At 43.7% G+C, this 14,241-nt stretch overlaps 1 protein-coding gene, 1 long non-coding RNA gene and 1 pseudogene across 3 annotated transcripts in view; 2 read left to right on the top strand and 1 right to left on the bottom strand.

Annotated features, from left to right (window-relative positions):
- Window positions 1-2,964, top strand: part of LOC102769488 (zinc finger protein 234-like) — a 27,451-nt gene extending 24,487 nt beyond the window's left edge. For both annotated transcript variants that reach the window (XM_015560898.1, XM_015560897.1), the window contains one exon: window positions 264-2,964. In XM_015560898.1, the coding sequence (XP_015416384.1) occupies window positions 284-1,684 (1,401 nt within the window). In that variant the 5' untranslated portion in view covers window positions 264-283 and the 3' untranslated portion in view covers window positions 1,685-2,964. The remainder of the gene's footprint in view (window positions 1-263) is intronic.
- Window positions 2,965-3,888: 924 nt separating this feature from the next.
- LOC102769189 lies at window positions 3,889-5,812 on the bottom strand (annotated as a pseudogene).
- A 287-nt stretch (window positions 5,813-6,099) lies between these two features.
- LOC102768896 lies at window positions 6,100-8,981 on the top strand. Its single transcript, XR_001513078.1, has 3 exons — window positions 6,100-6,184; window positions 6,733-6,906; window positions 8,892-8,981. It is a non-coding gene; the product is annotated as an uncharacterized LOC102768896 (long non-coding RNA).
- Window positions 8,982-14,241: the final 5,260 nt, after the last annotated feature.

Genomic DNA, 14,241 nt, shown 5'->3' with positions numbered 1-14,241 from the left:
AGAGAGGAAGGGAGGAGAAGAATAGAGAGTTAGAAACATTGATGAGAGAGAAACATTGATTCAGCTGCTTCTTGCACACTCCCCACTGGGGAGGTGCCCACAACCAAGGTACATGCCCTTGACCGGAATCGAACCGGGACCCTTCAGTCCGCAGGCCGACGCTCTATCCACTGAGCCAAACCAGTTAGGCCTAAATGTGAATTCTTAAAGACACTGAACAAAGTCTTCATTTATCCACATCTTTAAATTCTCTCTTCTTATAGGAGGCAAGATTCATTATGAGATGGAGACTCTTACAGAACTAGAACCACATGAAGAACTTTCCTGTTGGCAAATATGGCAACAAATTGCAAGTGACCTAATCAGGAGTCAAGACTCCATGATCAAGAGTTCTCAGTTCCCTAAACACGATGATTCAATCAGCCAGGTTGGGGCAGGACTATCTATAACTCACACAGGCCAGAAACCATACTGGGGAAATGAATGTAACAGATTCTTTTATGATATCTTCAACTTTGATCTTCATCAACAGATACACTCAGGAGAGAAGTCTCATACATGTGGTGAGTGTGGGAAAAGCTTCTTCTTTAGCTCAGGGCTCCGTATTCATCAGAGAGTTCACTTGGGAGAGAAATGCTACAAATGTGATAAGTGTGGTAAGGAATTCAGTCAGAGCTCACGTCTGCAAACCCATCAGCGAGTCCACACTGTAGACAAACCATTTAAATGTGAGCAGTGTGGGAAAGGATTCAGTCGTAGGGCAACACTTAGTGACCATTGCAAATTACACTCAGGAGAGAAACCTCATAAGTGTGAGGAATGTGGGAGGACCTTCCTTCGTGCTTACCATCTTTACAACCATCAGAGAGTCCACACTGGGGAGAAACCATTCAAATGTGATATATGTGGGAAGAAATTCCGTCGTCGGTCAGCACTGAATAGTCACTGTGTGATCCACACGGGAGAGAAACCGTACAAATGTGAAGAGTGCGGGAAGTGCTTCAGTTGGTGCTCACATCTTTACATCCACAAGAACATCCACACGGGACAGAAATCGTACAAATGTGACAAGTGTGGAAAGAGCTTCTACTCTAAGACGGAACTCTATCGGCATCAGAGGTTCCACAACGAAGAGAAACCCTATAACTGTGCGGAGTGTGGGAAGAGCTACAGGTGGGCCTCCCTTCTCCTGGCCCATCAGCAAGTCCACAGCGGGGAAAAGCCGTTCACGTGTGAGGACTGTGGGAAGAGCTTTGGTCGGAAAGCCTACCTACAAGCTCACCTAAAGGTCCACACAAGAGAAAAGCCATTCAAGTGTGAGGAGTGTGGGAAGGGCTACATGACCAGCTTGGATCTGGAGGTGCATCGGAGCATCCACACAGGAGAGAAGCCATACACATGCTGGGTGTGCGGCAAGCACTTAAGTAGGGCCTCACACCTTAAGCTTCATCAGAGAGTCCACACTGGAGAGAAGCCGTTCAAATGTGATGCGTGTGGTAAACTTTTCACTCAGTTTTCACATCTACAGTCTCATCAGAAAGTTCACACAAAGGAGAAGCCTTACAAGTGCGAGGTATGCAGTAAGCGCTTCAAGTCAAGGTCATACTTTAGACTTCATTGCAGAAGCCATGTCGGTGATAAATTTCATCCATTCTCAGAGGAAGGAAAACCTTTGTTTCATTAAAGTGAATGTCTCGGCCATGGCGCAACATATCCCAGTGATTCCGAGACTACACAAGTGTTGCGGTGAGGGCATGAGGGCAGGGAGCGTGATTAGCACTTAGTATATGTATTCAGTACTCGTTTGTTAAATCAGTCAAAGGAAGAAAATATATATAATATTTTTAAATTGTATCTGGAAGAGGAAACCTGCAAAAAATAATTCAGGGAAACAAACATGAGTTGAAATACAGAAGTACACTGGGTCCTGCACGCCACAGCATTATTTTGATAGTATCCTGGCAGTTGGCTCCTGGCCTACCCTCTGGCTCTGTTCTGAGGTTGGGTTCTTATTATTTGGGTTTCTGCCTGATGTTCCGTTAGGATATATAATATAAATTCATCTTTTGGTTTTTCTCACAGTGCAAACAGTTTTAACTTTGCAATAACTGGCTACTGCACACATCACAATTGACATTTTCAACAGTGTTAAGGCACGGGTTCAAAGTAACCCATTAAAAGGGTCAGATTTAGCCCTGACTGGTTTGGCTCAGTGGATAGAGCGTCAGCCTGTGGACTGGTTGGGGCTATGCCAAATTTGAAAGACATTTAGTTTCTCAACTTCCTATATTCTTCCCTTATCCCCATGAAAGAAATACCAGAAAAACTTGTTAGGATTTGGTAATTTCATCAAATGTATTCATTACTGGCACTGGAATGCCATTTACATGCTTTTCTGGTTTGGTAAACACACATCTTTGGAAAACAGATATAACAATGTGTAATTTAGAAGTCATAGTTTAAGAATTTAAGATTATGAGATTCAAATAATTTTTTAATACCACATCAGTAATGCCACACAATTTTTAGAATGGATTTGTGTTCATCAGTAGAAATTTGTTTAAGTTATATATTTCCAAAATAACTTGGAGTCGTTAAAGTGATGGCAAGGACATGTAATAACAGAAGAAGAACATACTATGGGTTTTGTGAACTCAGACTGTGGCCTTCATAATAGAATTAAGTTCATAAATCTGTGTATGTGTGTATAGAAATTGTGGAAGTGATACTGGTAGTAATGATCTTCTCTGGCACGACTATTTGGTAGTATTTCCATTTTTTTAGTCCCATTATGTGTTTTAATTTCTCAGTGAACATCAATTTGATCAAACTGGTAAATTATGTATAATGGAATTTGAAAAATGATTAATATGAATTCTTTACAGTATGGATTCCTATTAAGATTGTTCTATGTTATCATATAAGATCAAATTTAAGAATAGGACTCCATCAGCATTCAAAAAATTATTTTGGTTATTTGAATACACAAATAAGTTAATGCATGTGACACATCTTTAGGCATAAGCCAGGGAGCAGGCAAGTACTGGAGATAGATGTAAAGTAGGGATACACATGTTGGGGAGGTTAAAAATAATTCTTTGAAGAAAAGATGTGCATGGGTAGGGAACATAGCATAATAGTGAGATGCAATTCTGTACTTTTTTTAATTGATTTTTTTTAAAGAGGGAGAGAGAGAGAGAAAGATCAATGTGTGAACAGTACATCTATCAGTGGCCTCCTGCAGACCCTCTAGGTATCAAGCCCACAACCCTGGCATGTGCCCTGACCGGGAATCGAACCAGCAACTTTTTGGTGCATGAGACAACACCCAACCAACTGAACCACATCGGCCATTCAGTACTTTTTTTTTTTAATATATTTTTATTGCCCGGCTGGCATTGCTCAGTGGTTAAGCATTGACCTATGATCCAGGAGGTCATGGTTTGATTCCTGGTCAGGGCACATGCCTGAATGAAGAATAAGGGGAGTGACTTTTTATTCCTGAAATTTACACTGTAAATTCTTAGGGACACAATCCTCCTTTTCCTGGCTGTCAAGGAATTGAGGAAATCCTTGGCAAAGTTTGTTATAATCTCTAAGGAATTTTTGGCATCGTTAGGCAAGGGAGTCAAAGACCAGTACTTTTGCCCTAACCGATTTGGCTCAGTGGATAGAACGTCCTCTTGCGGACTGAAGGGTCCTGGGTTCGATTCTGGTTAAGGGCATGTACCTTGGTTGCGGGCACATCCCCAGTAGGGGGCGTGCAGGAGGCAGCGGATCGATGTTTATCTCATTGATGTTTCTGACTCTCTATCCTTCTCCCTTCCTCTCTGTAAAAAATCAATAAAATATATTTTTAAAAAAAGACCAATACTTTTGTGACCCAGTAGCTCTGTCTATTGCACCCATGTCTCAGTGTCACTCCATGGTGGCTGGCTGGAACAAGGTTCAGAGTTCTCTCTCCAGTAGCTGCCAAGCCCACTTAGACCTGGTCTGGATGAATGAAACAATTATCTTCTGGATCAGTGCAGCAAAGAAGGATAAACACTGGCTTTTTCTTACCTGAACAGGAGAAAGCTCCTGGCTGAGGTGTGGCCATGGTGGGCTGTGGCTGTGGTGGTGGCTGAGTGACACAGGGGGCACCAGACTATTCTAAACAGAGAATTGCTTGTCCTCCAATGAAACAAGGAACCCACATACCAACTTGAGTATTCACTTTCAAACAGGTCACCACCAATAAAGCAAAATGACTAAAGCCTAAGCCAGCCCCAGAAGAGAGATACTGCCTTTCCTGCTGGAATTTCCTGGTTCCCATTGGTCTTTAACATTTTCCCATCTGCTATCACTACTCCTTATTCCCTTTGCTCTGGCAGGTCTGTGCTGGAGGGACATGGAAAGGCCCCTGGGTAAGTTGGAAGGGTCCAGTGTTGGCAGTGATGCCCCTGCATGCACAGGGTGGGTGGGTGTGCCCTTCCTTGCCAGAGCTCCCACTTAGCTGGACTGGCTGCTGAGTCTTTTTTGGATCAGTTGTCTCACTGAGTGCCCCCAGGGCCCAGTACTGTCTTTTCACTCCGAGCTTCTGGAGGGCAGGCAGCGGCAACAGTTGTCGAAATACATGCCTCCCAGACCCTGAATTCAGGAACAGCAGCACCACAGAGGGTGGTGGCAGCTCCTTGTATGGACTTGGTGAAAGGCCTGGCCGAGGTAAACAGCACCGTGTGAACCCACCAGCTGCGAAGGGAGGAGTACATCCTGTTTCCTGGATGTACTGCCTTCCATGTGACCCCACGCAGGGAGAGACAGTGACTGAGCTCATTGGAGAATAGAATGTGGCAGTTTGGACCAGTTGTAAGCCAGCGCGGTCCAGCAGTCATTTGTAGGTGGGGAGAGGTGGCTGAAGTCTAGTTGTCCCAAGGAAACAATATCTGGAAATCTATGGGACTCTGAGGAGGCCACACTGCCAGGCTGGGGCTGAGCCGCACAAGACATCCTGAAGGAGCTGGACATCCTGAAGTGCCCCCGGCGATTCGCCTGGAAGCTGGTCTCCACGCCATCTGTTGTGAGGCTCCAGGGCAGAGCAAGAGCCACTGCGTTGCACACAAGCACATGCAGAAGCACATGGTTGGCCTTGAACACCTGTGCACACTACCAAGCAGGTAGGTCCAGGGTGACCGCGGGTACTGCGGCTTTATGCCGTTCTCCCAAAATTCAAGACATGGCTTCACTGGCTCCTGTCCTAGTCCTACAGGCCAAGATCACGTGAGCACCTTGAAGGGCAAAAGATGTGGCGATTTCACACCCTATTCCTGAATTAGCTCCAGGAACTACAACCACTTTGTCGGTGAAATCCCCCCTGGGTGCTACCATCGTATTCTGTCTGGTGATTGGCTTTGTAGGATTATCATCCATAGTAAGTGCCAGTCTTGGGTCCAAACAGTTATTTTATTTACTAGTATATGGTTGACCAAATACGGTGTCCTTCCTCATGGGTTTCTTGTTCCCATCTATAAGACAAATCTGCTATTTGTTTTCTTTTTCCGTTTTTCGGATGTTCCCATTGAGTCTTCTCAGTGTGACCGACATCATAAACCCAGCCGTCTTTGGTGGTTCTCTGCTCCGAGCCTAGTGGCACCTCGTCCTCGCTGCCCCAGTGCAGGTCCGCAAAGCTCAGGGTTGTCATGGCAACAGGGGCGCTGGGTCACGAGCCTCCTCAGACGCCGGCTGCTGGGTCTCGCGCACAGGAAGTCGCTCCTTTCAACCGAGTGGCTGCGCTCCCAAACTCCCTTGATTTCTTGAAGATTGTGTCTCTACACTATTCCTGTCATAAGTGGACTCATTGCGACTTCAGGAAGTCCTGTGACTATGTGATATTTTTTCTGGAAGATTTAGGGAACGTCCACAGATTCTCAGTGAAAGAGTCCACGTAACTAACCAGGAAGTTGGGATTCTGGGAGTCTCTCCGCTCTGGCATTTTGGGAAGTGTAGTCAAGGAGTTTCCTGTAGTCAACACTTTTTCCTACAGCGTGAGCCTGTACGTAAACGTTTTCCTTCGGAATTCTGGGAAGTGTAGTCCAGGCGTCCTGTGCCGTCGCGTGCACGTCCGCTCAGGAAGGCGGGTCTGGTGAATTCTGGGAAATTTAGTCCCGAAGTCTCGTGAGGTCGCAGGCACTTCGGTTCTGGGAGTGTAAGGTTTTTACTGTATTTTCCGTGGGGTGGTTGCGAACTTTCTGGATCTGTGCGTAAGACCCGCCGTGACTCAGCGGTCGATTTAGGGGAAAAGAAGCCTCTGCGGAGGGTGCGGTATGGAAGTGCGGGGTCGGCGGCGCCTCCGAGCTCTGCGTCTGGGGCGCTTCTAGCGTCGGGAGTGGGACGGGCTGGAGTCGCCTTTGTCTCCTGGTGTGAGTTCCCGGGCTGCCCCCCACCCCGCCCCCCATCCGTGCGCGGGCTGCCTCCTGGCATCGGGCCTCCATCTCCCCGGACCGCCCGGGACTGTTCTTTAAAGTGAGGAAGGATAACGGGACCTTTCTAACAGAATTGTTTTGGGAATTGAAGGAAGGGGTAGAAATAGAAGTGTTAATTTAGTTCTTGGCACGTTGTGAATGGTGATCTCTCCTTAGTTTTAATTTCCTCCGGTTTAGGGTCAGATCCCCAGCCTCTTCTCTCATCGCTGAGTGACGCTGTTGGAATACCGGACGGACCCCTGCAGACCTCTTTTTTTTTTTTTTTTTAAAGGAATGTAAAGGTTGCTTCCAGATTGCGCGGAGGGAGAAGAGGCTTTGACTTCCTCCAGGACTTCGGCACGATCGTGGCATTCATAGTATTCTTCTTCCCCCGGCCTGACTTCTCAAAAAGGACCGCACCGAGCGAGAGGGGGTGACTGCTTGGCTGCTGACAGCAAAGCTCCACGTGAGTGGGACTTGAGGTTTCCATTTTACAATGATGTTCACATAAAACGGAAAAAGTGTAGGATGTGAACTCGGGCATGGGTATTGATGATAATGAATCCTTAACTGCCAACTTTGGTGTGATAAGGGTTTTATAAGAATAAATACATGATGCCACATCGTGGCTCTGTGAAAAGTACTGCCCTTTTCCTAGTCTATAAAAATGAGATCAGTCCCAAGGAGCCTAAGTTTCCCCCCATAGTCACCCACCTAATAAGAGGCTGAGCTGGGGTTGGAATTTAGGAAGTCCACGTTCAGAGCTATAATCTCTTGGATATATTCTCCTGAGCCATAGGAACTAGCTGGAATCGGACCAGGTAGTTAGTTAGTACTTGATGTTGAGAGACCTTAAAAACAAGGGCAATGGGCTTGGACTTTTCTGTGAGTTTTTAAAACATTGTCAACTATTTTGTTTCTTGTTCTTATAAAACATTCAGAAATTACAATATGCACCATTCAAAGATTACAGAAATATGAGAGAGGAAAAAATATTTTAAATTACCCATTCATTCAGGATATAAATATAGCAAGTATTTAAGTGTCTAATGCATTTTTTAGTGTTTTTGTGTATATTTGTATATTATAAATATTTTACAAAATTTTATACCTTTCTTAATGTTTTCCCCCTCATGTGTTTTTACAATGATAATTTCCAAACACTGCCAAGAAAGAATGAACTAATGAACTTCCATATAACTTCCTAAGTTATTACTAATGGTGGTTAATAGTGTTGCCTGTTAGCTATTGCTAAGAAACCTTAGCTAACATACTGTTCTATAATCCTGTATTTATATTGTTCTGGTTTTCATTTAAAATTCTCATAATGTAATATTTTTGGACTCATGGAAAGGCAACACAGACTGGCAGTGTATGTAATTGGTTTTCCCCCAAGTTTCAAATTCCAGTTTTATGCATTGCCTTAAGTTGTACATTTGTTTATAAACATCTTACAACATTTTTATAATACTTCTTTTAATGTTCTTTAATGGGAACAATTCCACAGCCTTTGTCTTTTTTTTTTCTTGATGCTTTTTAAGAGAATAGAGTCAAGTTATATAGGAGACAGCCCTTCATTTGGGGTTTATTTGGTATAGTCCATGTTTAGGTTCAGATCTTGCATTGCAGCAGGGATTCCACAGAAGTGGTGAGGTGGAGCCAAAGGATGCTGGTTTGTCCCTGTGTTGGTGAACGCAACTTGTACACTAAGCTAAGGTGATATCTATCAGATTTGTCCATTGTAAAGTTACTGGCGTGTTTGTTTTTTTCTCAACAATAATATAGCGTATGGGGGAAATACATTTATTAGTGGACATTCTATTGTAAAGACAAGTTTCTCCTTCTCCCCACTTATTTATTCATTTATTCAAATATAAGTATTATATCAGTATGGACTCAGAATCCATAAATTAGTTTTACTAATTTAAGTGACACGTAGATTAACAAACACTTATTTTTACCAACTTGTGGTATATTATGCATATCATAGAATTCACCCATTTTGGGTGCAACTTTGCTTAGTGGAGCACATTTTTGTTTCCCTGATTCGATTCTTCCTGCCCAGTTGTAACTAACCTTCATTCTCTTCCCAGATACCTAAGCAACCACTAACTTACTTTGTCTCCATAGATCTGCTTACTCTGGACATCGCCTATGAATGGGATCATACAATATGCAGTCTTTTGTGACTGAGGTTTCTTTCTCTATCCGTAATGTTTACAAGGTTTATCCACGTTCTACCGTACTCAGTACTTCATTTCTTTTAATTGGGGAATAATGTTCCGTTGTACAAATATGCCACAATTTTATTCACATATAGTTGCTGTTTCAGTTGTTCCCAGTTTTAGGTTATTATGAGTAAGGCTGCTATAAATATTCACATGCTAATTCATAACAATCATCCATGTAGGTGAGCAGCATGCAGGCGACCCTTTCATGGTTTTTTTGCAGGCACTGCCAGGCACAGTTCTGCCTTCCTGGGATCTGTATTCCTCAGGACTCTATACCTCCAGAAGTAGGAGGAAAAATGACCACATTTAAGGTGAGTAGGACATGCCTTTCTCTCTTATAAAATTCCACCTCATGCCCTAGCCAGTTTGGCCCAGTGGATAGAGCATCGGCCTGCGGACCCAAGGGTCCCGGGTTTGATTCCAGTCAAGAGCATGTACCTGGGTTGCAGGCTCCTCCCCGGTCGGGGCGCATGCAGGAGGCAACCAATCGATGTTTTTCTCTCATATCAATATTTCTCTCTGTCTTTCCCTCTCTGTTCCACTCTCTAAAAATCAATGGGAAAATATCCTCAGGTGAGGATTAAAAGAAATAAATTTAAAAATAAAATTCCACCTCATTACCGACGTGTCACGGTTCTCTTGGGACAACTCAAGCAGAAGAACGGGTATTTGAGGACTTGTTGTGCTCCAGGGTGTTGAGTTTACTTTGCATTTGTTTTCAGTTTTGTTTATTATTTATTTTGTAGAGCAGAAAAATTACCAGAAATGAACACTTCTCCCACTTTACTGTTTCCCTGCTAACAGATCAGCTGTTTTCATTTTCTAGTATACTCTTTCTCATGTGCATTCATAGCTGTGTTTCTATTCATGATATAGATTTAATTTTAAATTGTGATTTTCTTCCCTCTAGTGTTATATAATGTTTCTTTTTTAGGGTTATGTTGCATTCCCCTTGAATTGATATACTTTTTAATTTTTTATTTTTACCTACCCCACATTCCCACGATAGCTGAAAGCTACTTCTTTTTTTCTTTTTTCTTGTTATCTATTTATTTTTAAATCTTTATTGTTGAGATTACTACAGATGTCCCTCTTTTTCCCCCCATTGTCCCCCTCCACCCAGTTCCCGCCCCGCCCCAGGCCCTCCCCACTCTATTGTCTGTGTCCATAGGTAATGCATATATGCATACAAGATCTTTGTTTAATCTCTTCCCAACCCCCCTACCCCCATTCCCTCTGAGAATTGTCAGTCTGTTCCATTTCCATGCCTCTGATTCTATTTTATTCGCCAGTTTATTCTGTTCATTAGAGTTCTTACAGTGGGAGATGTGCAGGAGGCAGCTGATCGAGGTTTCTCTCTCATCGATGTTTCTGGCTCTCTATCTCTCTCCCTTCCTCTCAGTAAAATATCAATAAAATATATTTTAAAAAAAAGAAACATCAATGATGAGAGAGAATCATTGATTAGCTGCCTCCTGCACACCCCCTACTGGGGCCCTTGACCGGAATCCATCCCAGGACCCTTCAGCCCGTAGGCTGACGATTTATCCACTGAGCCAAACCGGTCAGGGCATGTTTAGGGTTCTTGGAGGTTACTTGTAAATAGACCCAATGAGGGCACAAAATAAAAATATGAGGACTGTGGTCACTGCCGTACTTCTGCTGAGGCTGAGGAGAATCAGTGTTTGGAGGTGGAGGAAAAGGGCTGGAATGTCTACACATTGACTTAAGTTGCTCAAAATCTGAAACCATTTCCTGCCCATCTTCTCTACCTTCTCAGTGCTGTCACTTTTCAAGAGGCCACTGATTAGAAGATTGAGATTACATGTGTTTGGTGTTGTAGGAGGAACTGACCTTCAAGGACGTGGCTGTGGTCTTCACCGAGGCGGAGCTGGGGCTGCTGGACACTGGCCAGAGGAAGCTGTACCAAGACGTGATGCTGGAGAACTTCTGGAACCTGGTCTCAGTGGGTGAGGACAGGTGCCCTATGTACTCGGTATCAGCTCCCAGGATTGGCTTGTGTCCTCAGGCATTCAGGGCACTGCGGATCTTAAAACAGTTGCTTACAGACTTTTGTGGACCCGACTTTTGTACCAAAACTTTTTAATGCAATAAAATAAGGGAGAAATATCAGTTTGTTAGGAAGAACAGAATACTTTGCAGCAAAAACACTGGCCAGTTGCATGAGTGATCTAAAAACCATGGGAAGAGCTTTAAAAAAAATAGGCATTGGTTAGCAAGTGGGTTTTATAAATACATTTCCTGCATATTTCTCTGGGTCATGAGATTCTGGCATTTCTTAAAATAGGTCATTTTTTTAAAAAAATGTTTGAAAAACACTTATTTGACTAATTGAGTATGCAGTAGGAATCTTAAATTTCTAATAAATTATACCTTTAGTGTGTTCATTTAAAATACTAGAGGCCTGGTGCACGAAATTTGTGCACCGGTAGGGTCCCTAGGCATGGCCAGCAGGGCCCTTCCTTCATTCTGCACCACCCCCTGGTGAGAGAATCATTGATCAGTGCTTTATGCACATCCCACACTGGGCATGTGCCCTGACAGGGAATCAAACCATGACCTCCTGGTGCATAGGTTGACACTCAACTACTGAGCCACACAGGCTGAGCCAAGTCACATCTGTATATATAAAAGGCTAAAGTGCAAAGTGTCTCCTCAGGAGTTCGATAGCTTGCTATGACGTGCGCTGACAAACCAAAGTTTTCCCAAACTCTGATTTCAAAGAGATAGTCTAAAAGCTTCAGAAGGAAGTAGGGATAGGTTCTCTTGCTTTCTTTTCACTTCAAGGAATTTTGCCACCTTTGATTTTCTCATTAGCATCATGCTTGGTGTATGCACCCTTGTGTCTTTTAATTTGACCAAAAGTGAAACTTTTTGGTGGGTTTCATTATTGATTCAACATTCATTTTCTGAGTACTTACTATACTCTAGGCATGATTCTGTGCAGTAGTTATGTGCTCTAGGAAATGTGTTCAGTGTAAAAGTTAATGTGTGTTCAGTGTATAAGGTATAAAATGCATGCCTCTTTGATGCTGTGTTGTCATGGTGAAGACAGTTAAACAACAGTTGACTTAGTGTGTCTTATGGTTTGGCTCAATAGATAGAGCGTCGACCTGTAAACTAAAGGATCCCGGGTTCAATTCCAGTCAAGGGCACCTGCCCAGGTTGCGGGCTCCATTCCCAGTGGGGAGCGTACAGGAGTCAGCCAATCAATGATTCTCTCTCATCATTGATGTTTCTATCTCTCCCTCTCCCTTCCTCTCTGAAATTAATGAAATACATCTATACTAATATTTTATTTATTTATTTATTTATTATATATATATTTTTTACTGATTTTTTACAGAGAGGAAAGGAGAGAGATAGAGAGTCAGAAACATCGATCAGCTGCCTCCTGCACATCTCCTACTGAGGATGTGCCCGTAACCTAGGTACATGTCCTTGACTGGAATCAAACCCGGGACCTTTCAGTCCGCAGGCCGACGCTCTATTCACTGAGGCAAACCAGTTTCAGCCATCTATACTAATAATAGCCTAGGACCGCCATGACCTAAATTACCAGACGGACAACTGGTCACCAGGAAGTCCCTGGAGCACCTCTTAGTCCCTCCCCCACAGCCCACAGGCTCCTATCACAGCAAGGCTGGAGGCAGGTGGGCAGGCGGGGTGGCAGGGCGTGGGTGGGCAAGGCAGGCGCGGCGACTGCTGCGGATCAGGACCAGAGAGAGGCCCGGAGAAGGAATCAGTGCCTGATCAGCAGCCTCCACGGCTGCTGTTGAGGCCCAAAGAGGGAGAGAGACAGGTCCTGATCTGCAGCAGCAGTGGAGGCTGCGGATCAGGCCCAGAGATAGGCCTGGAGAGAAAGGCTGGGCCTGATCCACAGCTGCTGAGGGGTTAGGGGCAATCAGGCTGGCAGGGGAGGGCAATTGGGAGCAACCAGGCTGGCAGGTGAGGGCAGTTATGGGCAAGGTTAAGCCGGCAGGGGAGAGCAGTTAGAGGTGATCAGGCTGGCAGGGGAGAGCAGTTAGGGGCGATCAGGCGGGCAGGGAGAGCATTTGGGGGCAATTAGGCCTGCAGGGGAGCAGTTAGGGACAATCAGGCAGGCAGGCAGAGGCAGTTAGGGGTGATCAGGCAGGCAGGCAGGTGAGTAGTTAGGAGCCAGTGGTCCCAGATTTGAGAGGGATGTTCGACTGCTGGTTTAGGCCTGATCCCTGTTACGTCCCGATTGGGAAGGGGGCAGGCTGGACTGAGGGAACCCCCCGCCCCCATGCATGAATTTCATGCACTGGACCTCTAAAATATATATATACTGTTTAGAACATCAATAAAGAGTTTGGAAGTTGCCAGAGGTGAATTGAGTCAGGACAATATTTATTATTTTACACTGGGTGGTAAAGAGCCTTGTTGGTGGGCTGACATTGAGTAGAGACCTAAAAGACATGAGGAGCCATCCATGTGTCTGTCTGGAAAGAGGTTCTGGCAGGAACTAACTTGTCCTGGGTTGGCTTTCTGACTTCATGCTGTGACCTCACCTTTTCCTTCTCCCAGATTCTATCTCTGTTGTAAAAGATTACATTCCACTTTTTCACTTACTTTTCTAATGATCTGGATTAGTGTCAGGCTTTAGAACTATGTATGTTATCTGTTCAACTTGATTTCCCTTTTGTCGTCCTCATGAAGGAAACTTGCCAGTAGGAGCTAACATTTGACTGTCTGCTTTACACTGTGTTTTTAGCCTGTATGTGATTAAATACTTACTCCCAAATCTGCAAGTCATTCTAACCATTTCAGTCACCTCGGCATTGAAGTAACTTTCCAATAAAATGATCCAAGGCGGAGTTATATCGAAGTTATTTATCATATGTCTACTGGAGCAACGGAGGAGGCTTTTAACTGACTATTCCTACAGGAAGGGGAGTGAATTTATCCTTTATAAAATTGTTTTCAGAAGTACTTTAAAAAAAAAAAACCAGGTCATTTTTTAGAAGAGTTTTAGGTTTACAGCCAAATTGAGAGGAAAATAGAAGATATATATTTCCTACTTTCACACACCCACACACTCTTACGTTATTGACATCCCCCACAAAATACAATTGATGACTCTACATTGACACATCATTATCACCCAGAGTCTGTACTTCACATTAGAGTTCACTCTTGGTGTTACACATTTTATTAATTTGGACAAATGTATAATTATGTATTCCACCATTATAGTATTGTATAGAGTATTTTCACTACTCTAAAATTCTTCTGTGTTCCACCTATTTATCCCTCCCTTCCCTTGACCCCTGGAAACCACTGAAATTTTTATTGTCTCCATACTTTTGCCTTTTCCAAAATGTCTTATAGTTGGAATCATACAATATGTAGTCTTCCGATTACCTTCTTTCACTTAGCAATATGCATTTACCTTTCCTTCCTATCTCTCCATAGTTTGTTAGATCATTTCTTTTTTAGCATTGAATAATATTTCATTGTGTGGATATACCACAGTTTATTTACCCACCTACTGAAGAACATCTTGTTTGCTTCTGAGTTTATTTATT

The sequence above is a fragment of the Myotis davidii genome, unplaced genomic scaffold (genome assembly GCF_000327345.1).
Source record: "Myotis davidii unplaced genomic scaffold, ASM32734v1 scaffold896, whole genome shotgun sequence".
Classification (NCBI taxonomy): Eukaryota; Metazoa; Chordata; class Mammalia; order Chiroptera; family Vespertilionidae; genus Myotis; species Myotis davidii.
This window is presented reverse-complemented; position numbering and strand designations above follow the sequence as displayed.